The sequence below is a fragment of the Podarcis cretensis genome (assembly GCF_951804945.1).
Source record: "Podarcis cretensis genome assembly, chromosome: 9".
Taxonomy (NCBI): Eukaryota; Metazoa; Chordata; class Lepidosauria; order Squamata; family Lacertidae; genus Podarcis; species Podarcis cretensis.
Window position 1 is genome coordinate 52,277,360 of NC_137178.1, and position 25,944 is coordinate 52,303,303.

Below are 25,944 nucleotides of genomic sequence, written 5' to 3' on the forward strand. Positions count from 1 at the left end.
TTTTAACATTTCTTTCTAAAATTATGTTCAAAGCAATCCTAATTGTGTAATACTGTAACCTGCCCTGGCAGTTGGGACTTTACAGTGAAGGGCAGGCAAGCAAGTCATACATATACATACACTTGCTTGCAGGATCATCGCCTTGTTGTGGTGAGTGGGCTTGCACGTTCCTATGACCTCTCTGTTGTGAGGACCTCCTTGTGGGCGAAGCCGTCTGGAGTCTCGTACTCCCAGCAGGGTCACCCAAGGGGGTACGGTCAAAGGGGAGGAGCTAGACTAAGAATGATCCAAGAAGTCCTCAACGACAGAACAGGCGGAAGATAACAAGCGGTATGTTACAATGGCTGTAACCGCAGATGAAGGCTGCAGCACATAAAAATCTACCGGTCATCGTGATACTCATGCCATCGGAATGGACTCTAACTGCAACGACTGTGCATTGGTCAGCGTGTACTGATCTACACACACAAAACAAATTCACGTACAGGCATCTTCCAAAAATCCACCCCAAACCCAAAAAAATCCCATGGCGATCGGCAAATGGTAACAGGGGCAAGACCATGAAATCTGGAAGCCCCTAGTCGTGAACCAGCCTGTGGGGGGTGGATACAGATTCACTCGTTCTGACTCAAGGAATGAGGCAGTTGTGTAGCTCGGCAGCTGAGCAGTCCTATTTAGGATACACTCTGCTCACCGTGAAAAGGGGGGTGGGCGTAGAAAAGGTGCCCTAAACATAGTCTGCCTCCCTTTTTCCCTGACTGGATTACCGCGCCACCCAGTAGTTGTAAAAGACAATTGAACTTTGGAACAAGGAATATACGGACTTTGTTGGATAACACAGATAATGAGCGTTCCGAGCTCAGGATCGCCGTCATTGCAAGAGTTGCAATGAATAAAAAGGAGGCTACACATTCTTCTGGAAAGGTCTACCTGAACAAGAACATCAAATACATGGAGTAGGTTTTGCTATCAAAAATGATCTTGTGAAGCTCTCGTCAGGAGTCCCTACTGGCATTTCAACCCTTCGAATAAAACCAACAGGCTGCTATTCTAAGCACTCATGCACAAACACTGGATGCCGATGAAGACATTAAAGAAAAAAATTAGTCTCAGCTGGATGCCATCCTATCAGATAAAATTATCCTCCTGGGTGATTTTAATGCAAGAGTTGAGCGAGATTTTGATCTATGGCCTGGGACTATTGGGAAAGAAGGAATTGGCAACAGCAACCAGAATGGAATCTTACTTTTGACGATATGTGCAGCGCATAACCTCATTATTACCAACACACTCTTTCAACAAAAATAAATTTAAAACATCATAGAGGCACCCTCGGTCACATCACTGGCACCTCTTAGACTATGTAATTGTCCAAGCTGAAGATCTCTGTGATGTGCTCCTTGCCAGAGCTATGACGTGTGCTGATGACACTGAAAGGCCACTGCCAGTCAAGAGTAGATAATTATGGGATGGAAGGTACTGTAACTTACTGGCCAAAATATGCTTTGCAACTGGAGCAGATGGAAAAATGGTCTGACTTGTGTTTGGCTGTTTTCATTTCCCTATTCATGAACTAAGAATGGAACTCAATATCTAGTACAGCTGTAATCTTAAAGGGCAGCATAAGGATCTAATCAAAATCTAAATATTTAAATCTAAAATTCAATAATTCAAACACTGTTTCCTTTAAAGTAAAATTTATTTAGCACATTTTCAGGCTGCCCTTAAATTGAGTTAGGGCTGGAGTGCTGGGACATCTGGCTCATTCATTAAAGGATGCTCAGCTTTTTCTTACAATGCTTGTCTACAGAACTCATCATTTTCTTGTCTTTTCCTTTTTCTATTTAGCTTAGAGTTCAGATATTTCTGTACAAAGTATATATTTTAATTCAGAATAGATTCTCGGAAGATGCGGTGAAATCTTAAAAGCCAAAAATTGGCAAGAAGTCTGGAAAAATGAGGGTTGTGGCAGTAAACTTGAGATGTATAATTTTACCAATCTAATGATATTTGACAGTTTCCCCTTTTCAAGAACTTTCCTATGTAAACATTGCCGAACTGGAGTATTGTAAAAGCCACTTAAAAAAACATTCTTTACTGGCTGGATTTAAAGCTTTTGTTTGGCCATGTTTTCTTTTTGGCATATATTACATCCTCTTTCCCTCTTCTGTCTGTTTTAGTTTCAGGTTTGTATAGTGGTTTCCTTTTGCCGTTCGTCTTCTTAGATTCTCTGAGGTCAAGTGGTTACTAGTGAAAGCTGAAATATGAGCAGAGTAGTGTTTTATATACTCCCCACCTCTCACTAATGAGTTCTGTTAGAATTTTCCAAGGCGTTTACAGTCATGGACCAAAACTATACTGCGGGTTGACAAGAGACAGAGCTACAGTAATATGTAATTATATATGTATCTTTATGTTTTATCTCAAGCATGGATCAGAGTTGAATACAGGATTAGGAATTGGTCAGGATAGGACAATATCTAAAGGCAAAAGCAGTGGGTTGTATTGTGAGGAGTGATTCGTTGCAAGGTCCAAATGGCATCAAATTTGGGGCAGAGTTCATGCACGTTGAGAGAATGCAGGGCTGCTGTTAGGCTAGAGCTGGGCTCAATAACAATTTGTCTGACATGTTTTGTACCAGCTGAAATTTTCAAGTACGATAGTCTTTAAAGGCAGCCCCATATACAGTGCATTAGGTCTGGGCGGTATATCAATATATAGTTTAAAACTGGTTTGAAGTCCATATCGGAATATCGGTTTCATAGTTTTTGACCTGGCAATATATCGCGAATCATGATGTGTGTTAGGGCTGGGTGATATATCATCCAAAACTAGTTTCAAGTCCATATCATTGTATTGGTTTCATCATTTTTGACCTGGAAATATATTGCAAATCATTATGTGTGTGTGCTATGTCAAAATCCCAATGTGGGGGGAAATGTGAAGCTAGCCAAAGCCTCTACATATCTCCATCCTTATTTAAGACATCTTGATATATCAATATATCATGATGTTTAGCTGGTGATGTATCATGATGTTGAAAACCAGATAGTGCCCAGCTCTACAGTGCATTGAGAACAGCCATGTGCATCAGACTGTAGGCCTTTAAGATCCAGTAACCTTTTTCCTACACTGCCCAACTATATGCCTATAGGAATGTTCTAACAAGCAGGACCATGACTACAGTAGCCCTCTTCAACTTTTCTCCAGTAACTTGAGACAGTATGTAGCTAACAAGGAGTGCTTGAATGCCTTGTCTTCCATGCTAGCAGAACATCTCGGCATAGAGAAGAACCAGAAGAGTATATTTAGGCTGGTTAACCTAACTACCTTCCCTCTGCAATTCTCTGAGCTCGCCACCTTCTCCAGAGGAATTGGCAGCCTTTGGAAGAGTGTGACTGCTGAGGAAAGGGAGAATTTTAAAAACTCCTCTACCCCCCCCCCTTTCAGTCACAGAAGCCTCAACTGCAGTAAAGAAGCACACAATTAGATATGTTCTATTGTTTTTCTTCAAATATTCACATTTCCAGGAAGTGGTGTTTTTTTTAAAAAAATAAATAAATTATGAGATAACTTCAACAAACCCCTTCTATTAAACTTTAACTTTTTAGTACCTCTTCAAACATTTCATTAAAAAAAAAGATCAAACAAAATCTGATTTTGCTCGTGACATTAGAATTTGGGTTAAAAAGAAGAAGAGAGGCCTTTTTGCGAGTTTCGGGGCAATTTTAGTGAGTGATACAGAGCCCAAAATGGCTCAGGATTTTTCATACATTTAACAAATGTGTGAGAATTCAAGATGTGGTCTAAAGAAAGCAGTTTCCAAATGTATTAAAACTTGAAAAAAGGACCAGGATTGTTACTTGTAATTCGATAGCAGCAGGCTGTGAATAACCAGATGACAAAGATGTTTCTCAACAAATTTGTGGAGTGAGGTTTTTTTAAAATAAGTTTAATACAGTGAGATCTATAAAAATTGTGCTGGGTGTTTGTTACTTCCAGTACATTGCAACAACTAATGGATGTCAGGCCCCTGTTGCTAATTAACCCATAATGCAACTTTCTTATAAATTAACACCTAGCCCAGTTTTGACATGGAATTTTGACTATAAGTAACACAGGCAGCAGTTTGTATGCAGTTTGATTCCAGTTGCCATTTAAAGTCTTCATATCAAACACAACAGTTCTTGGACTGCTCACTTTGGTGGCCCTCAGGAAGGCGGCTTAGCTGCCTCTAGTTTCAACAGTGTGTGCCAGCACTGCAGTTGGATCTGGGCCCTACTGCAAGGAACCGCTTGTATCTTTGTCACAAGTTCCCTATGAACTGTATGTTTGCAGTAGCTCTTAGAATTGGGCCACTACTTTCTTTCGATGTTACTGTGACTAACTTGGCTTTAAATGTTGATGTGCTTTTTTAGGGGGATGGCAACAGCCAGAGTTTAAAAAGGGTCTAATGTACAGAATAATGTATACATACTTACACTGATTGAGTTAGATGCTAGGATAAGCTAATGCAACCCTTAAATCCTAGTCTAGACAAAGCCCTTGTGGCAATGTGAAGGATGCTGTGGAGAGCCAGGGGCACGCCTAATGTTTTTGTAAATTAATGGATTTTCTGGCCCAAACCTCTGTATGGAGGATGTGGAGTGGGATGTAGCTGATAGTCTATGGCAGTCTGGCTGTGTGCCTGTCTCTGTTCTCACACTGGTTTGGAAAGGCCTCTTTGAGGCAACAGGTTTCATTTATTCAAGCATTTAGTTGTTTAGCATATTGAGTGCTTCTGTCTTTATTTTCTGTCAGTTCAGTTTAGGATTGCTTCACCATTGAGCTAAGAGTTCTTTTAATTTGCTAATTTAAAGTCTCAGAATGTAAATTTATCTCTTTCTTTAATATATACACACACACAAAAAATATAATTCCTAATCTATAGTTCAACCCGATTTAAATATTCTGCATACACATTGTATCCCAGACTAGATTCACAGTAAGTACAGCCTAAATGCATATGAAGTTAGAATACATGAATACTGCTCTGTTGTAAGCTATTGAGATACATCTTTCCTCAACATGCTTGCCTCTTTGTCTGTATTAGCACAATTGCTTTTGAGTAAAATTGTATTTTACAGACTTGCAGGTCCTATAGCTTCAAAAAAACAAAACAAAAACGCTTCCACTTTGTTAGGCAGTCAGAATTCATAGTCTGCAGCAAGAGAATATATGTTAATCTTCTTAAAGGCAGCAGATAAGATTTCAGAATCAGATTAAATATTTGTGTTCCAATGTTAGCAGACCTCCCTGGATCTGTCTGACAATCAATAAATCCTCTTCAGATTCTTTGTTCCTTCTGTCTGCCTTTCACTCTTTTTCAAGTTGTGAGCATTTAAATCAACAACAAAATTTATGCCGTTTTAAAATGTTAAATTTTAATACAAGACAGGTTAATGTTTTATTTGGTGCTAATTTGGATTTGCATCTCAAGTCTTTGACTGCAATAACTTTAGGGTGCCTCATCTATGTTTAGAGGAGGATTGTTTAGGACAATGTGGGCAGATTAATTCATGCACTTCCTTTTGAGCAATAAAGGGTGTCTTGTGACTAGATCTTTATCATTACTCTCATTGGTATTTAACATAAGAAAAGACTCACTAGTGGATGAGTGGTTCAGCTAGGCTTTTTCTGCTGTATACAGTAATATACTTTTTATTTCAGAGTTCCAAACTCTCTGTCAATAATACTACAATGCTACTCATTAGGTGTGGTTTTCTTTCTTTTTGTATTTTTGTGATCAACAAAAATGTAGTTGCTACTAGAAAGAATAAACTGTACTAGTTAGAGGAGAAAATGTTTAGTTAGCCTACTTTCTTATCCAATGTTGTACAGTTCGTACATTCAATTAGCCTAATCACTGAAAAGTATAAACTAGGCACAGTGACTGTTACCACTGATTGAAAAGGTACGGTATTTAATGTTATTGCCCTTGTTGGGCACTGCTACTCATTAGTTTTGCAGTAGAGGGCACTGTTTTTATGTCAAAACATGAGCCAAACATTTGGTTTGGTACATTAAATGAATTGCTTTTTAAAAGTTGCCACTTTGAATTGCTTTCTAAACTATTGTTTCTGTCTTACTTTTTCTAGCAAAATTCTGGTTTCCAAGAAGATTGACTATGGGAAATGACTGTGAAATAACATCCCCCACTGCCAGTGATACACATGCGCATTGCTTTTTATGGGGTTCTTAAAATATTAGTTATGCTCACTTTTTTCACCAACAACTTACATGCTTTGTTGAAGTGATATACAGTATTCTTAATGCTTACATATATGGGGTAGATTTAATTGAACAGTGCAAACAGAACTGTCATCTGATAAAGAATTCCAAAGACTTGCATAGGTGAAAATAGGTGCCCATTAGATGTCATGTTACAGTGTTGTTTCTCGCTGTTCAGTCATGTTATGATATTATTATGCTGCAAACTCATCATGAGCTGCCATTTCTTAAAGTCTTGCATAGCCTCCCCTTTGGTTTGAGGTGTCCTACCTCCCCCCACCTTTTATTTTGTAAGGAGGCACAGCTGGGCCAACCTGTTCCTCAGAGCAGGTATGGAGTGGTGATCAGGCAGAATAGTATGGCAAGGGCCTATTTGTTTACATGGTTAGTGAGTTGTTGTTATATCCTGCTTGCTTTTCTTTAAAACAGGGATGAGGAGCCTGGGGCCCTTGAAATGATGTTGGACTATAACTTCCATCATCCCTAATCACTGGTCATTCTAGCTGGGACTGATGCAAGTTGGGTCCAGAAACATCTGAAGGGCTACAGCTTCTCCCCTCCTGCTTTAAAACAATCCATTGAAGTCAGCAAAATATTACAGCAAATCAAAATACAATGCAAGCTGTATCAGCCAAAACAAAGCACCCAAAAATAAAAGTGGGCAAGAGGCACATTTTATCATCCTACCAGGCCCTTGTCCAATGTTATATGAAAATGCCTGTTCTCAGAACATGGCGGACCAACTAGTCACCAACTAGGGGGCCAGGTAGTCCTTCTTCAAGAAGGGATGTGGTGCTGCAGTTGAAAAGTTTCTCCCCTCCCCTAGTGTACCTACCTGCCATATGGTGAGGAAATTCTGAGAAAGCTTCTGGTGTCAATTGAAGTATGAACAAGTTGTACTATAGGCTAAGCACAATGTTATGGATGTATTGAACTTTTCTCTAAGCTTTTAAAATTTATGTTGTTGGTGATTTATATGAAAACCAAAATATTTGCAGAACAGTAACAGTTCTCTTGATACAGCAACATAGTCTTAAGTGTCTGTAGCATGCAGTATCAATCCATTTTATGAACTCTGCTAGGATTGCCTACTCTCCTGTCCCTCTGTACAAAGAATGAATTTGCAAGAGTATAGTTATGACAGTGTTTCAATGTGTGTGGGGGGGGATATTCATTCATTAGAAATACTTTTTGGTGATCTTGTCATGTACTTTCCGTATTTTGCATTCAGTTTCAATAGTTTAAATAGAACCTCTTGAATTGCTTTGGTTTCATTGTTTTTATTCTTGAACAGCAAAGAACCTGGTAACTTGCTTTAGCTGAGTTATTGGAGTCTTAATTATGCAAAACCAAGTCAATGGCTTTCCTCCTTTTTGCCTCAACAATGCTTGCGGGCATATATGACATAGTGTATATGTATGCACTTATAAGTAACATATAAATATGTAATGAGTTATTGTAGCAGAAATGCATATAGGTTATGGAGTTTCAAGAAGACATTCCAGTTCCTAATTTAGAGTCATTGAAAGATACCAGACTTAATGTGGTTGAAACCTAAAAAGGCACCCTATTATTTCCAGGCAAGTTTGGCAGTGGTTCAATGAAAAGAGAAGAAGTTGGTTCTATGTGTAGCCCTCCCAGCACATTGGTAGTGGGTGACAGACAATTTGGCTGGATCTGGAGAGCATAAAACACAGCCCCAACAAGTCAAACTGGCTTTAGCTTCCATTGTTTTCTCTGTATGTTATAATGCTCATTTATTTAATTATTCTGGTAAAAACCTATATTTGAAAGAAAAGGCAAACAAATGGTGTTCATAAATCTTGCTTAATATGTAACCTTTCTTATATTATACAGTAGTGATTAGTTCTCTTTTTTTCTGATAGACTATCACCAAAAGTCTTTTTTGGAGGGAAGGAATGAGTGTCACATGTCATAAGCCCACCTTTACTCTGAAAATGCATTACAATTATATTTCTGGATTAGGTCACTAAGGATTGTTTTGTACGTGCAAACCTTTTGTTGACAGTGTGTTCAGTCTCAGATTCTTGCTTTCAACAATGTGGATGTAAGACTATGTGAATTAAAAGCACACCTCTATATGGGATTGCAGTGCACCTTCTGATCACTGTGGAATTTTTAGGAACTGTGAAGATATCTGGAAATGCTGAAATCCTATGTAAACATGGACACTTCTTCATATGGGACTATCTCAAAAGAGCTGTGGGCATTTGTGAGCCATGATTATGCAAAGAGAATTTGTTGCCTTGTCACATTTGGTAACCAAGCTCTTAGCCTGCGATCCAAGGAGGGAATATATATGCAAATAGGGGAGCCCACGTCCTCCTGGAAGATTTATTCAATTCATAACAATAGTTCCATGTCCACAGAGGCTATACTCTTTTAAAATACTGGTAACAGACTTGCTGTGGCAGAAACACCTAGATTTTCATTTTTGGAAAAGGTTTAAATAACCTTTCATATTATTTTCCATATTGTATTTGTTTCAATGTGTTGCTGTTTAGCCACCATGGGCTTCAGTTTGAGAGAGAAACAGGGTACATAATTAATATGAAATGAAATTAAGGAAGCACCAGTCCTATGAACAATTATCCATGTTCACAAGCAAGAAACTGCAGTTTTGAACTGTTTGGGTTCCATGTAATGGCGAATGTTGGCTTGCCGCTAAACCAAAAGTGAGGCGAAGACAATATGTGAGGGGAGGAAAGAGGGCAGGCAGAGCACAGTTCATTCACAAACCCTTTATTTATTTTAGATACAAAGAATATACAGAACAAGAACAGTAAACTTGAAAACATGAAAAGGCTCCCTATTTCACCCATTTGCCATTTACAAGTTGGTAGGTGATTGAAATGGCAATGAGGGTGGAGTGAGCATGCTCTTCCCTACTGCCATCCTCATCTGTTAACTTGCTGAATTCTTAATGCCTGGAGAGGGTTAATGGAGTAAAAGAAAGGAGCTCGTAAATCCAAAGATTGTCCATGAAGGGTCTCGACCATGTTCTCTAGTAACCTCCAGGATGGACTACTGTAATGCACTTTAAATGGGTCTGCCCTTGAAATTAATCCAAAAGTTGCAACTAGTGTGGAATGCAGTTGGTGTCAATGGCAGTGGGCCAGTCGACCACAACTCCTGTTACTAAAGATCTGCACTAGTTGCCAGTTACCTTCTAGGCCCAGCTCAAGGTGCTTATGTTCAATGGCCTGGATCCAAATGTATAAGATAATGCTTTCTTCTGTACCACCCTACCTGTGTTGGATGATCAGTGGGTGAGGCTTTCATGGTGGTTGCTGTGTTAAAGGAGGTGTATAGTCCAGGGACCTGCGGAAGAGCATTTTTGGTGTTGGATCTTTGACACTGGAATGACACCCCCATTGACATGCATCTTGCCCCGACTCTGTATTTTTTCAGATATTGGGTTAAAACACACAATTTTTGCCAGCTTTTAGTGGTTGACAGTTAAGTCATTTTTGGGGGTGTTTTTAATTATGCTATTTATATAAATTCTGAGGATTATTTTAATGCTTTCATTTAATATGTTTTATATTAATTTTTTTTTTTTGGTAAATTTACTTCTGACCTTTTTTGTTGAAGGGTGGTATTGAAATCTCTTAATAAATAATGTTAAACTGTTGTTTGATGTTATGTGTGAACAACTAACTGGCCACGTTTGCACACAACACTAAGCCATAGTTTGTTTTAATCATGATCTATTGAACAAAAGAGGATCAACCTTGTAGATGAGCAAAGTAACTGCAAGTTGTTTTTGTAATATTGGTTTTGTTTTCTTACATTTTGTGACTCAATCCAGGTATAGCCAGTGAGCATTTGGGCTGGGACACTGAAACAAATCAGAGTACCATTTCAGACCTAAAAAGGAACCATGATTAAGACGAGCTCAGATTTGTAAGCCAACTTCAAGCCATGGTTTGTTGGTCACATTCAAAACCATATTTTGTGAGCTTGGTTTGGATGTACAAATAATCACAGTGAAGCTAAACAAACAACGACTTAGCATCCTGTGTGAACAAACCTTCCCCAGAAACTTCTAGTGAAAATAAAAATGTGGCAACTCTTATGTATGCCGACCTGAGCTCCTTTAATAAATTTTATTTCTCCCTGGTTTGGCATCTTACGTGAGTTTCTTTTACACTCAAGTCCACCATGTGATAACTGCTGTGAGATTTATCGATAGCAAAATAAATAGAATCTTCTTTATGTGGGCTTCATTCTATATATAATTCTTCTGTGGTCCTCCTTTCTAACTTCCCATTCTTGCTACTAACCTGGAAAAACAGTTGCTGAATCTTGAAATATGTCTTGATCTCCTTTCAGTGCTTTTCTGTCAGTAAGAAAAGTTACACTAATTACTCTTAATCTTCTAGTTCTTTTTGTGAAGAATATTTGACTGCCAGAAAAATAATACGAAATTACTTGGGGGATGGGAAGCGCTATTAAATCATCAGCGCTATAGTAATTGTAATAAGAATAATAGCAAATAGCAAAAGAGTCAAGGCTATGCATTTATGTATAATATAGTTCGCCATAAGTGGTGTTAAAAGGAAAATATTTTTCTTTTGAAATTTGATGTATGAACGTGTATGTCTGTTTTATATCAGTTTACTTTCAGAAATGCAAGCTTCAGTTTAACTACTATAGATTAGTTCAGAAACAACATTCACAAACTCTTAACCAAGGTTAAGAGATTGGGATCAGGCAATGGGGTTGCATGCATTATTATCTTTTCTTCCCATATCTTCTTTCCCATGACGCAATTTTACATCTGCAGCAAGCCTGCCCATGGTTGCAAATCAGCTTTGGACTGTATGCTACAGTATGACGCTTTCGTTGGTACACTACAGAATCTACCACATATGGGAAATATAAGTTGCATGTACAAAATCTCTGCCGAAATACAATATCCTCTTACCCAGTGGAATCTCTGCTTGAGAGTTTTCGTTTCCTTTCAGAAGCAACTGCCTGTATCCCTTCCATTTTTCTTTATCTTTGAGGGCTAGAAACTTTATTTATTTTTTTAAGATGACATTCAAGATCCTGCACTGCATGGTGAGCTTGCAGGTGTGGATGATCTGTATGATCCTGTTTCTAACTTGGAGGTGAGTGGGAATTCTTAGCATTTCACATTTTTGAAGGATGCAAGTAACCAAGGATTTAAACCACCACCACTGAAGCTTGAAACTGCAGGCAGTTTTTATCTTGGCAGTTTTAATCCCACCCTTTTATGTTCAGATTAGGTACATGTGGGGATGTGCTGAAAGGGTGTTAGCAGGAGGTTCTTTATGGACAGCTCAATAATAGCATCAATCTGCCCCTTCCACCACCCCATCCTCCTCCTCCTTTTAAAGGGCTGTACATTGAATAGAAATCTAAAAAGTTTAAAAATGCTACTATTTGTTGATATAGATGTGCAGCTTGTTACACAATTTAAATATTTTCTTGGCAAAAAATGTTATCCAAAAACAAGATAACACTGCCTTCAGTGCCTACCCAAGCATTTTTGGTTTTTTTTCTTTGAAAGGCGTGCATTTCATGTAGGTTATTAAACACACACACCATTTTCAAATGTTTGCTTTCTGTCATAGCATGGATTGTCCCCCAAATGCCTAGTTGGTGAGTAGGTAGGAAATGGAAATAACCATGTGAGTTTGCAGTCATACCCGATGCAGAGCCCAAAAGCAACCAATATTTAAAATATGTGTTGGAAATATTGCATGGTTTGCTTTTAACAAATTCCAGTCTGATCCTCGAGTGAAGCACTTACGTTTGGAGGGAAAACATACGAAAATGTGCACTCTTACGCACATAAAAGATGTGCTTTGTCTCCCTTTGGGCAGCCCATGTGCTTCATTGTGCAGTCAGCACAAGGTAAGTCACTGGGTGTATGCGTGTGGGTGGGTGAATAATATAATTATTACAGCACTGAATTGAAGCCGAGTATCAAATAGCATTATTGCAGAGCATGCAAAGCTGGGTATGGAACATAATTAAAACTTAATACAGGCCTGGCCCACAGGTTTATAATTTTAAAAAGGCAAAATAGAAAAAAGTGGAGTACTGGAGGGAAAGGGTCATTCAAAGGAGAAAGAGAAGCGACACAATTTCAGTCCAAATGGCCATTCCCCTAGCAAGTTATTTCTATGTTCAAGCCTCATGGACTCAGGCTACGGTTTTGGCTACAGTTCTTGGGGGCAAGGATTACTCTTGCGCAAGTGTCTAAATAATAATGTCTGCCTCCTTTCTTTTGCCTTCTCTGGGCTTTAGGCGTGAGCCGGTTTTCTCAGCCAAATAATCAGTACTTTCTCTTTGAGGAATGCTTCTGTTTTATGGTGATACACATTACGTGTACAATGAATGTTTCAGGTGGTGGTCAACCCATCATGTGCCCCTGACTCCTGTGTTATCCTTGCTAGGAGGTTTGAAAAGGGTTTGTTAATACAGCCACTGGGTGAGATTCAGCGTCGCACTCTTTTAATCATTCTATCTGCACAAGCATTTCAGTTTTGCCAGATGGAACAATCCCTCCCTCTTCCCCCTGTATACTGTTCTGGAGGTTCTCCCAACCCTTCCAGAGCCCATTTTGGAGGGGAAGGGAGAGGGGGAGCACCCCATTGCACAAGTGGAAGTCCTTGCACAGGGCTTCCGCTGACGGGACTGGTTAGGTAAAATCTGCCCACTGTACAAGACAAACACAGGATGTTTGGTGGCATGATTGCAAGCCCCCACTACACACATGTGCGTGTTCTCTCTTTTCTTCCTTACCCTTTTGCCATTAGATATACAATGTCCTGGTTCACCTAAAATGATAAGACAAAGTGTGGCTTAACAGAACAACACAGGTGTGTAGCCTCCCAGGAAGAATCCTGTGGCTGCTATGCTCCACCCTGCTCTTTTTTTTTCTTTTTTCTTTACTACTGCAGTAACACTAATTTGAACTAATGCATGGGAAGGCAACCTAAGGCCCGGGGACCGGATCCAGCCCAATCGCCTTCTAAATCTGGCCCGTGGATGGTCCGGGAATCAGCATGTTTTTTACATGAGTAGAATGTGTCTTTTTATTTAAAATGCATCTCTGGGTTATTTGTGGGGCATAGGAATTCGTTCATTCTCCCCCCCCCTCAAAATATAGTCTGGCCCCCCACAAGGTCTGAGGGTCAGTGGACCGATCCCCTTCTGAAAAAGTTTGCTGACCCCTGAACTAATGTGTCATCTGAATCGAGCTCATGACTAAATTCTCTTCTCACCAACTATGAGCTGTAGCCAAGAATAAACCACCTAAACCTAGTTTGGCTTACTATGTTGTATGAACCAACTAAATGTATTTCCAAGCAAAACAAGTTGCTCACATGGCTTTTCAGTTAAAGTGCATGTGTAATAGCATCTCAAAAGATGACTCTCATGGATCGTTTTACTCCTGCAGTAATAAGAATATTTATTGTAGACGTGGCATTTGACCACCAACCATATGACAATCCATTAACTTTCTATGTAAAATAAAACGTGGTAATAAAAATAAGTTACATAAACAAACCTACGGACAAATTAAATAGTATTTTGGGCTGGGATAAATGCTGGCCTCAACTTTTGTTTTCCACAGTTTCAAATATCTATAGCACAAAGGCAACAAGTTGACATATAGAAGCCAGCTGTACTGCATATTATTTTAAATGACAGCATGCTATAAGGAAAGAAGATAATAAATTTCCTCTAGCAAATGCCATTACACGGTTTATCTGCTGTCCAAATATAACAGTAGGCACCTGTTTGTCTCTTCTCCCATCTTCATCAAAGAGCTCACTGGCAAGCAGGGCAAGTTACCCTGTGGTTTTTTAAAGCTGCTGTCTGTACAATCTTGCCTGTAACAAGAGAGCAGCTGTTGAATGTTTCAGCATTTAACACCATGCCTTAGCACGGTTAATGTTTTAGTTGAGAAACTGAAGGGAAATAATATAAAGCAAAGGGTGGCCCACAGGCCACATAAGATCATAATACTATTCTCTCTGCTGCTTCAGCTGATTGGACCCTTCTGAGTTGTCTGTCTCAACATACATCACTATAGTGATGGTTACCTCTGCTGTTGCTTTGCTGTCCCTTCCAAGCGACTGATATGTAAACTCCTGTGAAATGTATGGCTCATATGAATCTTGGCAGTACCAGTGCAGAGCAGTTACAATGTGGATGTTTTCAAGTCCCCAAAATGAGAAGCACTTGTATTTTCTACATGCCAGTATGGTACTGTCTGACACACAAGGGTTGGAGGAAAGTACAGTAAAACAGGATCCAGTCTTAAGTACAAGTTTGAGAGGACATCATTCCTGCCCATTGGCCATGCTGGCTGATGGGAGCTGGGGGTTGAACAGCGTCTGGAGGGCCACAGGTTCTGTACCCCTGCTCTAAGGATCATGCCCAAATTAGCACACTGTATAACCACAGAGCCTAGGACTTGCTGATCAGAAGGTCGGCGGTTCGAATCCCCACGACGGGGTGAGCTCCCGTTGCTCGGTCCCTCCTCCTGCCCACCTAGCAGTTCGAAAGCACGCCAAAGTGCAAGTAGATAAATAGGTACCGCTCCGGCGGGAAGGTAAACGGTGTTTCTGTGCGCTGCTCTGGTTCGCCAGAAGCAGCTTAGTCATGCTGGCCACATGACCTGGAAGCTGTACGCCAGCTCCCTCAGCCAATAAAGCAAGATGAGCGCCGCAACCCCAGAGTCGGTCACGACTGGACCTAATGGTCAGGGGTCCCTTTACCCTTTACTTATTGGTAACTTAATGGTAGCACATTTCTGCTAAATATGACTATTTATTCTTACAAATTTCAAATCAATTTCAAAATCAAACAACAAGACTGAATATAGGGCAGAATCCTCACAGCAGTTTTCATGTTCTCATGCAGCAGTACCTCTCTTTTCTGAACAGCAAGCTCTTCCTCCCTATCACAACTACTTTTTTCCCCCAAAGTTGAAAAAGTTTGAAAAGCACCTTGTAGTGCTATGTGGAGATGCGCTGCTACCTGGGAAAAAGAAAATGGTCTTTGCCTTTGAGATCCTCCAGATTTCAGCCCTTGACTTGTGTACAGCCATAGAACATGGTTATGCAAAATGCATGAGAAATGTACTAAACTCTTTCCCCCTCTGCTTAAGCTCTGTATAATGTTGTACATATTATGAGAGCTGTGAAATCTTAAATCAACCAGGTGAAACTTGAGGATATTTATAATACCTGGGTTTTTTTTTCCTGAAAACACATGGTCTGTACTTTTTTCAGTAGTGAGGCCCTCAGTCCATCAGAGAGCCATGATGTGTTTTGGAGACAACATTAGTCAGCACAGCACAGCCCCTTGGTTTCAATAAGACTTACTCCCTGGTAAATTGCATTGGGTTTCAGCCTTAATCACTTTCCTTGCTTTGGCTGTGTTTGCAACATGCCATTCTGCTTTTTGCTCTCCACACCTTCTCTACATCTACTTTCCATAACTGTGCCATCCCAGTTATCATCCCCCACTCTCCACTACTTACCCTCCTTTGTTATTTGACTCATTCTCCAGAACTGCTGTTTTGTGGTTCACCATATTTTAACCCAACAGTGTCCTTTACTGGTCAGAAAGAAATTTTAATCTAGAACTGAGAAACGCCTGGCAGGCAGGGGCAGCAACACTTGCTTTCCCATTGGCTGATTCTCATTCAAGCCAATATTCAGGGTAAAGGGTGCTGTGATCCCCCAACAGAATTTGGCAAAGCCTTTCCTTTAGGTGCCTTAGCTACTCCTGTTTGCTAGTATGTAGAAACTTGTATGCTGTGAACTGCTTTGAGATCTTTGGATGAAAGGCAGTATACAAATTTAAGGTAGGTAGGTAGGTAGGTAGGTAGGTAGGTGAGTGAGTGAATGAAGATGCACAATAAGTGGCATAAGAGGAAGAATTTTGTAATGACTCTGAGCAAAAGGGAATTTTCATCATGAGAGAAAGTGGCTGAGGTGCTTGTGGGGAGAAGGTTTTTTGGGATCAAAGGCTCTGTTGGGAACTGAATGAGAAGTTTTATTCATTTTCTACTGAATATGAATATGGGGTCATGGGGGCCAAATGCAGACCTCCAGGCTGCTCTCTGTCTTGGAACTCTCCCTAGGCCACACCTTTCACTGGCTCTGCTATACACTCCAAACAGTTTTGCCTAGTTTGGAAAGTGTCCTTGAATTCTGATAATACATCTTGCTTCTCTGAGAGATGACTGTTGGGACGGGTGCATGAGTGTCTATAGAAACTAGCTCAAACTACATTTCCCCATTACGTGCACATGTAGGAGACAGGGAAGAAAGGTTAAATTTACATCCATTGCCTCTGTCCTTGCATGTGGCCCTTAAAAGGTTGCCTGGGAGAGAATGCATCCCTTGAACTGAAGAAGGTCCTCCTAGCTCCGTCTTGGTGTGTTCAGCAGCATCCTAAGAACAGGTTGTGTGACCTTATTCAGGTCACATTTGCTTGGAAAGCTTCTCTGGTTATGTCCGTGTGAATGGCAGTGACTGTGGGCCCCTCTCTAAGGACTCTGTATTCAGTCTTCCTTCTCACTGTCCCCTTGCCTGACATAGAGGACGGAGTATGAGCTGAAGAGGATTAGGATTTATTAAACTGAAGTAACTGTTCATGCATGCATGGCTGCAGGTATTTAGAAGTGAAGTGGTTTCCTGCTTCACTTTCAACTCTTTAAAAAATGCAGGGTAAGAAGTATGAGCCTTGAGTCATAGGTTGCCACCTATGAAATCCGTACCTGTGAGCACAAGCCTTTGGATTAAAAAGCAGAATAGGATATAAGTCAGCAAAACCTTTCTTCTCTCGATGGGACATTTAGGGAATGGGGAATCTAACCGGACTAAAAGTAATTGTTTGTTAAAATAAACACATTGTAGAACAAAGGAAAAGAAAAGCTGATGGAAGAGAAGCACTGTATTCCTGTTATTGTGCATCCCAGAACCACAAGAAGGGAGAGAAATGTGATCTGAAATAAGCTTAAAAGGTTCTGTAATTAAGCCTGGATTAGTACAATAGCATAATATACCTGTTGCCCTTCTGCAGGTAAGTGGCAGACTAGCCTGAGGATGTCTGAATGGCTCCTGCTTTTATATTTGGAAGATCCTGCTCTTACATCGGCAGCCTGGGAATTGCTTTGCTGTCTCTCTCTGTATCTCTCAAATTTTTTAAAGACAAAATTTGTTCAAACATTGCATCTAAGAAGATAGACCCTGAAATGTGTCAAACTGGCAACTGTGGTGCTAATTCAATTCCATCAGTGGAAACAATCTTATACGTACTTAGGATGGAGACAGCCAAAAGATTGTGATTCTTGCCAACTGTTCCTTTTTGTGGCGCCCTTTGTATATCTGATTTGGATGATGATGAGCATTTTCTGAAAGGGAACAAATTAAATCAGTGGCAGACATCCTAAGAGAGATGCTGGACTGTGTCCTTTCTTCATGTTACTTTGCTTAGTGAACCTCAGTATCAGTGTGGGAAAGACAAAACCTGGGACTTCCTGTAACCCAGTATTGGGCCACTCATAAAAGTCATTTCTCTTGAAAGTGACCTGAAAAGGGATAGAGGGGAAGCACTGCAGCATTTGTAATTGCCAACTCATGTGTATAATAAATCCCAATTCCTTTTCTCTGTTTAAGAAATCCCAGCCTCTTTTCCCCTGCTCTTAAGATTCAGGACTCTTACCAAGTGGTACATTAGTTGAAGCTCTGTGCCTGCACTCTCTCTGTGTACAACATCCACACTCGTTGGGGCATTTCTGTTATATCCAGCGTAGAACTTTAACCAATATATATTTTATTCACTAAGTAGCCTTTGCCCCTGAACTCCTAAACTAGTTGGTTTTGTTGTTGCTTACTTCACATGGAAGAGATGGATGGATGCAGAGCTCTGTTTTCATGTTTGAGCTTTCCAAACAATACTTTTCACCATCTCAGCCTCCCCCCTTTGAACCTTTGAACCCTTTAAGGTTTCAATTAACATTAGCAGTTGAAGGCTGAAATGCGCTCATCTTCTGATGCTTTTTGCTTGTTAGTCAAGAGGCGGCCTTGACCCCAGACCAAACTTTCCACATTTAAAGGCTAGAGCAACTGCTGGTGTCCCAGTAGTGCCAATCTAACACCAGCTTTCAGACTAAAAAAGCTCGCAAGAACTAATCCAATGTCCCAGGGATGAGCATTGGCAAAGCAAATTGTCAATATCACCCCCCTGCTTTTTGCTTCTAGTATGTCATAGACAGAAAGAAGCACTTGAGCATGGGAAATACATATTCATCTGTCATGGCTAAATTCTACTGAAATGTACCCTCCACTAACTTGTTTAATCTATTTGAAGCCATTTGCCTTTTTTGTTTCAACACACTGGGTTGACATTTTTGGTGGACTTTCTATTATGATCAGTTTATTAGGTAGTTGCAGCCAACCTATGAATGTGCATTGTATAGTTATGATTGTTTGTCCCTAGCTTGCATTACTTTGCTCTTACTAGTAGTGACTTTTATTTGCTAGTACAGTATATTTGTTTATCCAGTCAGTGTGGAGAGATCCCCTTCTGCCTTTTTTTCATGACTGTTTTGAGCTTTGTTATTCTGTTTACTTTGGTGATGCCGGTAAACTAAACTAGAAGCTCATTCAGTCTTATCTCCAGATAAGTAGTACAATCCATATAGAACTTCCAATATTTATTACTTTCTTTTATAAGAAGCATCCATTTACCCATGCCTAATTACTTTTGAGGGACGCAGGTGGCGCTGTGGGTTAAAGCCTCAGCGCCTAGGACTTGCCGATCGAAAGGTCGGCGGTTTGAATCCCTGCGGCAGGGTGAGCTCCCGCTGCTCGGTCCCAGCGCCTGCCAACCTAGCAGTTCGAAAGCACCTCCGGGTGCAAGTAGATAAATAGGGACCGCTTACCAGCGGGAAGGTAAACGGCGTTTCCGTGTGCGGCTCTGGCTCGCCAGAGCAGCGATGTCACGCTGGCCACGTGACCCGGAAGTGTCTCCGGACAGCGCTGGCCCCTGGCCTCTTAAGTGAGATGGGCGCACAACCCCAGAGTCTGTCAAGACTGGCCCGTACGGGCAGGGGTACCTTTACCTTTACCTTTTAATTACTTTTGAAGTTGCACCTGTCAAATCCATGACCTTTTAAATTTGTGAAATATTTTGGCAATAATGGATATAGGGTTTTTATGTATTCATTGCTACGTTACAGATATGCCTATTTATAATTATACGTAGTAAGAACCTTTCGTTGTTTAATATGGCTTTCAACGGGGAAACTGTTGCAGTCTTTCACAGATGGTTAGCAGTGTGTATATATAGCGTGGAAGTGCTTGTGGAAATGGTAGTTGTGTTCTCCTTTTTGTTCTACTGGAAGAAAAGTGGGGAACATTAAGATGGTGATGTCTTGAGTGGCAGAAGTTTGGCAGCTTGACCTGGAAACCTCACTGACTTGAATTTATTCCTGCTGACTTGTTTGGAGCAATGACACTGTGGTCCATTGAAAATGGTCTCCCATGGCTTTCCCATGTGACTTTTTTGTTTAAATGAACCCCTGCCACGTTTAGCCTTAGCAATATTCTCCAAGAGATGGCTGTGTAATGGATGGTGCAATGACTTTTCTGCAGAAAGATTGCATCCACCACTTTTTCTCCTTTTAAGTCAAAGAGAACCATATGGCGGTTGTCATTGGTAAATTAAACTTGTGCTAATGAGCAAAGCTACTTTTTGGTCTCTGTGATGAATTAATAGTAATCTGTAAAACCAATGAAGGCAAATCACCTCTTTACACAATCTGTTACCTTGGCCCAGGGTTAATGTTTTGAACTCACTTCAACTTCTGACTTGTTTACAAATCCATGGCTGAATTAGAAGTTGAAAGGAGGTCCACAACCCCAACCCATATCTATGGTCCTTAATTCACCTTTCTTTCATTACTGTAATGATCAGCTGAACAGCAGCAAAATTACCCATGGAAGGTGATATTTAAAATTCCGTAGAGAAACATGGTGACCTTGAAGTTGGTTTAAGATTCTGACTTGCTCTCAACCCAGTAACTGCAGTTTCTCCGTTTGGATGAAATGGGAACTACCATTTATATTTTTTAAGCTGTTGAGAATTGCAGCATGGCAAGAAAAGAGGAGGGAAGAATGTTTAGCAGCAAAGTAATTTTCAGGTGGCAACTTGGGTGACTAATTTCATGTATGTAACATTGGATATCTCTGGGCAGCTTTGAAGTATTGATGACATCTCTATGAATATAAGTGGCAGGAAATGTGTTCTCAGGGACTAGGAAAGGAAGAAGTGCTTCTTAAACATTTCTAGTCCTAGTGTGGCCTTCATTGACTCTGGGGAGCAAAAGCTTTGTAATGACTAGTGGAGCCCAGCAATGAAGAGAGAAAAATGTCCCTGGCTCTTAATCTGTTACTTTGCATATGAGAAGTTAACCCTTTCAGGTTGGAAGTTCAATTTCACTACTCTTGTCCATTTCCTCAGAGTATTGTTTATATAGCATAAAAGGACTTTTTAAAAAAGTGAACAGGTGAATGGCTAATGAAAGCATAGAAGTGCATATGCGCGTGCGCGCTGGAAGGGTAGTAGCCTCCAAAGAGGCTCTTTATGTCCTGACTGTGACAGAGGCATGATAAATAGGGACTAGAGAGAAAATCTTCTCTGTGGTCACACCTAAATTTTGGGACTCTTGGAGATTTTATTGGCCGCCTCTTTTATGGTGTTTCACCATGAGGCAAAACCTTTCCTATTTTAGGCAGGTGTGTGTTTTATTCGAAAAGTTTTTTTTATCTAGAGGGTTTTTTTTATCCGACGCCTTACTTTATCTGCTGTTCTAGTCTATTTGTGTTATATTGTACCTTATAAATTTTTATTGTACTTTTTGGTTGCTTTTGATTGCTTTCAGCTGCCCAGAGTGGAATGTAGGCACCAGATAAAAATGTTCCTATAGATAAACAAGACCTCTGAATTGTTTGATAGTAAATAATGGTATTCCGAATGAAAATTATTGGCCTTAAGAGCTCTTGCGGTTAAAAACAAGCATAGTTAAAATTCCTTTTGGTGGAGAGGTAAAAGGGGGGGTGTATCCCTCTAAGTCTCCAGACAGAACAGAATCCTACAGCCTTCCCACAGACATGCTCTGGCTGCTTGGGTGCTCTCCAGCTAATAGCACATCCCAAACAGAACTGGACCTCTCTCCTTTTAGTACCCTGCATGCATTGTTGTCTCACAATGATTGGCTATTGGACTAGAAACAGCTGTACCAAGCCTTTGGTTTGCAAAAGAGATTACAGGCCTTTCTCATAGAGTCTGATTGGTTGGCAGTGTGTGCTGAGAGAGAGAGAGAAGGGCCAAAGAAGTAGTAGTAGTACTAGCTGCTTCTAGGCAGTTTGATTACTTTTGTCCTAGAGTTCCTCTCCAGCTGTCAAATGAATGGGTTCCCTCCACCAATCTCTCTCCCCATCCCTCCCCACCCCCTTTCCAACCTCAGTGATTGTTTGGGCAGGCTAAGAAATCTAGCAGGAAGGTTTGGTTTCAAAAAACAAAACAAAACAAAAAACAAAGGCGTTTCTGGTTTTTCTTTGTAAGAAAAAGAAAATAGAGGAGGTAGGAGCTGGATTGTTATTTTAAAAATTAAAAAAAACAACAACAACTTTGTATGTAAATACGCACAAGCTGATTATAGGCTGGGGCACAAGCGAAGGTTTGGGTGAGCCCAGGGCTATTTTACATGAGAATGTGCAGCCCGACTGGCTGAGCGCGTCTAACTTAAGGCAGCTCCTTGATTAGCATAAGACTGGGTGGCTGCCTTGTTTCCTGCCTTCAATAGCTATTCACTGTAGTCGAGGCGGAGAGGAGCAGGGAGGCAAGGCAAGGCAAACGCACCGGATCTGCAGAAAGCAAAGCGCGTTGGGCTTCATCTCGCGGTCCGGCTGCCCCCCAAGGCTGGAGGAGCTGGCACGGCTCGACGGGCGCAGACGTAGGCAAACACAGGCGGTGATGGGAAAAGAGGAATAAGCGTGCATGCGAGAAGGAAGGAAGGACGGCCGGCTGCAGGAGCCTGGAAGAGACGGGACTCGGGAGCCCTCGGCCATGATGACCATCTGCATCGAGCACCATCGCTGCTGCCTGTAGGTTTATGTACACCTTGAATGGGCGCGCGAGCGAGGGCTCCTTGCTCTGCCAGTGCGGCAGGAGGAGCTGCGAGAGCTGCTAACGGGGAGAATGGTCGCTGCTGCTGCTGCAGCCATGATTTTTCGGCTGCTCCATTGATGTTTTGCTCGGATTCTGATAGGTTGGAGGAGGGCGGGGGAAGCCAGCCTTTGGCCGCTACCAGCACTTCCCCGCGATTCCTATGGCATTGCAGACCCGATGCTGCTTTGCTTTGCTCCCTGCCGTCTTTCGGGTCAAGCCCAAAGGCAGCCTGCTTTGCCTAATTCGCCCGGGCCTTTTGTGTTGCAGATCACAGTTGGCCGAGCCTTTCTGTGCTGAATCGACCTATTGTTTTGGGACCCCAGAGCTTCCACGCTGCAGATCGCTTCTCTTCTCCCCCCTCCCCCCTTTTTTTCGGTCGCTCTCCTCCTCCTCCTCCACTACCCCCCCCCTCCGCCTTAGAAGCCACATAATTTGCCTCTCCTCCACATGACTCTGGAAGCTACAAGCCGGGCTTGAGCGCCAATGAAGTGTAATGCATTGTGGGACGTGTGTAAAAGAATTGGATCTTTCCAAGGGGGGAAAGGAAAGGACCTGCGGTCTGCTTGATGGACAAGGTAGTGGCAAAATGTTGCTTGCAGAGCCGACCCGAGCGGTGCCTGTAAAGAGACGTGTGTAAAACGAGTGCAGCGAGTAAGCCGTGAGGCCTCCTGGCTCATGCCGCTCCTGCTGCTGCTGCTGCTGCTCGTGGTGGATTAGACTGCAGGTAGCCTCAAAATGAAGAAGACGCGAAGTACAACCTTGCGGCGAGCCTGGCCTAGCTCTGATTTTTCTGACCGGGCCTCTGATCGCATGAGGTCCCGCAGTGAAAAGGACTACCGCCTGCACAAACATTTCCCCCCAGCTTTCCTTTCCCAGGCTTCACGGGGCTACATGACATCTGGTCAGTAACTGGCTGTGTGTGTGTGTGTGTGTGTGTGTGTGTGTATATACATCTGTATGTTTGTTTCAAGGCATGGGCTCGCATGTTTGTTTATCTCCCCTGTGCTGTGTAAAAAAAAAAAAGGGTTATCTTGTGACTGATTAACATAGGTTGTAATGAATAATGCAATTTCTTTTAAAGCTCACATCCACCATTTTGTACCTCAGGAAGATTCACAGCAGGGCCTGCTCAATATGGTGTTTAAAGCCTTCCACCCCCCCCCGCTTCCCCCTAAAATAAATGGAGAGAAAAATGGTCAGATCAGTATTTTCAACGAATCAAAATGCCTAGTAGATGTGATCCCAGAAGTCTCCCCCACCCCACCCCCCACTCCCAAATCTGCATCCCTGGTCTCCTTCTGCTAAATCATGATTACCAAATCAGATATTGTCTCTTAATCCAGCTAAATGCAATTATCTCAATAGGCATTTCTGCGTTTCATTTTCTAAACAACAACAAAAAGTGTCGCTGCAGTTGGGGGTTCTGTGAATAGAGCCTTCGTGTCCCAGTTGACTGTTTTTGTCTGGGGAAGTTCTTTTTGGTTATACAGAAATAAGTATAAATATAAACATTTGTGTGTTAGGAGAACAGGGTGTCTGTGGATATGTATCACATGTGTATGTTCATCTATTCAATTGCTTCAGTGGAAGCTCTTTAGAAATAATGGACACTGCACCAACATGCTTGTGCATGCATGGCAGGATAAGAGCACAAACAATAAAGCTGTGGAAGATTATAACAAGGGGAAACAGTCATCTTTTAATAAAAATTATGAAAGGAAATGCCTTGTCCCTCCCTTTTAATGATGCCTTTATATTCCATTCATTGTATGATTCCCTTTTGAGATGTTCAGGAGGGAACAGGAAACAATCTTTAAGAGAATGTTGACGAGAAGGACAAAATATCTTGGAAGCCTCCTTTGTTGTTTGAGTGCTTCGTTAGTGTGACAATCCGACATAATGTTTCATGACCATGATGCCAAATATCCTATTTATCATCAAGGCATATTTTTCCCTGTGAGACTCACTTTAGCTTAGAGAAATGAAGATTTCTTATACGTAGCTAGAAAAGGTTTTCCATCTCTTTCCTGTATCCCATCCCCAGATTCAAGTCAAACTTAGTGGTTATCAGCAATTTACATACCCAACTTATTCCTTTGCATTCTAATAAATATGTCTCTTTAAACAGTACTGGAGAGGATTCTTGTGCTTTAAGAATCTCTTGTGAACATTCTTTTGTCAGTAACCATAAACATAAAGAAGAAATCTTTTATGGAAATATTACTTGACTATGTTTTGGTGAACAAGCTTATCTGTTTTGCTCAGAAGGTATGCATTAAATGATATGACAAGTGTAATTTATGCTTTAAGGAGCTGAAAAGCAACTATATTGTTTATAGTTTGGTTGCTGCAGTACATTTAGCAACACACCTATGAGAAATCTGGCCTCACTGTATACACCTAGAATCTGAGCTGGTGTTCATTATCACAGTGCAGTTTCCCCCCCCTCCCCCCAAAAAGAGAAAGATTTGGAACATTTTAGATCAGAATGATTAGATAATGCCCAACAGAATAGTCAATTAGTTTTCTGCAACTGTATTAAGACTATGGGGGGGGGGGAAACAGGTTTCTTTGTTTTTCTTGAAAGCAGTGTTGTTGAAAGAGTTATCCTTTTAACAGATGTATTTCTCCTAAGAGTTTTATAGGTGGCAATTTGCATGAATTGAATGCAAAGTATGTGTGTATTCATAAAAACAAACTCTGGAGAGTGGTTGCATGGTCCAGTTTGATTATCAATACTGAGTTGTCTGATTCCAGAGGTGTGTGTATGTGTGTAAGTAATAGAGACACATATATGAGTCTGTACTTGTTTGGGGGATGGGAAGGTAATGCCTATTGTGTCTGGACATTCTAAAACAGAATGTTACATCTTTGACTATCCTAGAGGCAATAATCTGCAGTGCTACAATGCAAGAACGTATGGTGTGGGGGGTGGGAGAAGAGGGAGCAGGTGACACATCCACTATGAGTAATACACTATAATTGTTAGGAGTATAGCACAAGTGGCAGTTGAAACAAGAATGATGTAAAGCACATCTAGCATGTGATACTGTAGCTGGAAAAGTAATTTTGGCCTCTTTGTGGGTTGACTCTCTCTCTCTCTCTCTCTCTCTCTCTCTCTCTCTTTTTTTTAATGAACTCTGTCCTTTGCCTTTCCAAATATTGGTTTTGGGAGGAATGGGTACTGTATCTAAACACTTCGGCTATTTTAAAAGGAAGCTCTCTTCCTGACAGGAAATCTATAGGAAGTCGTCTTGCATAAAAGTAGCAGTGACTGTGAATACAAATGCTTTCTTTGTCACCCAAACTGTTTTACAGGAGAGAGGGCCTTGAAACACATGGGCTTTTCAAGAGGGCTGCATTCTGTTTATCCAGTCATTTAGCCTAATTACTATTGTTGTGGTCCCTTTTAAATAA

The 25,944-nt window shown here is 41.1% G+C and overlaps 2 protein-coding genes across 6 annotated transcripts in view; both read left to right on the forward strand.

Moving 5' to 3' along the window:
* TRAPPC11 (trafficking protein particle complex subunit 11) overlaps positions 1–10,509 on the forward strand; it is an 80,560-nt gene extending 70,051 nt beyond the window's left edge. For both annotated transcript variants that reach the window (XR_013842206.1, XM_079989899.1), the window contains one exon: positions 6,138–10,509. Coding sequence is in view for 1 of the 2 variants with exons in the window: in XM_079989899.1 (XP_079846025.1) it covers positions 6,138–6,164 (27 nt within the window). In the remaining variant the exon portion in view is untranslated. The remainder of the gene's footprint in view (positions 1–6,137) is intronic.
* Positions 1–25,944, forward strand: part of STOX2 (storkhead box 2) — a 136,924-nt gene that overhangs the window by 29,781 nt on the left and 81,199 nt on the right. The window contains exon 1 of one of the 4 annotated variants that reach the window (XM_079989904.1): positions 22,078–23,428. The exons of 2 other annotated variants lie outside the window; for them this stretch is intronic. In XM_079989904.1, coding sequence (XP_079846030.1) covers positions 23,263–23,428 — 166 coding nt within the window. In that variant the 5' untranslated portion in view covers positions 22,078–23,262. Of the gene's footprint in view, positions 1–22,077; positions 23,429–25,944 lie in introns of those variants that run through there. One more of the 4 variants, XM_079989906.1, reaches the window with a different exon arrangement.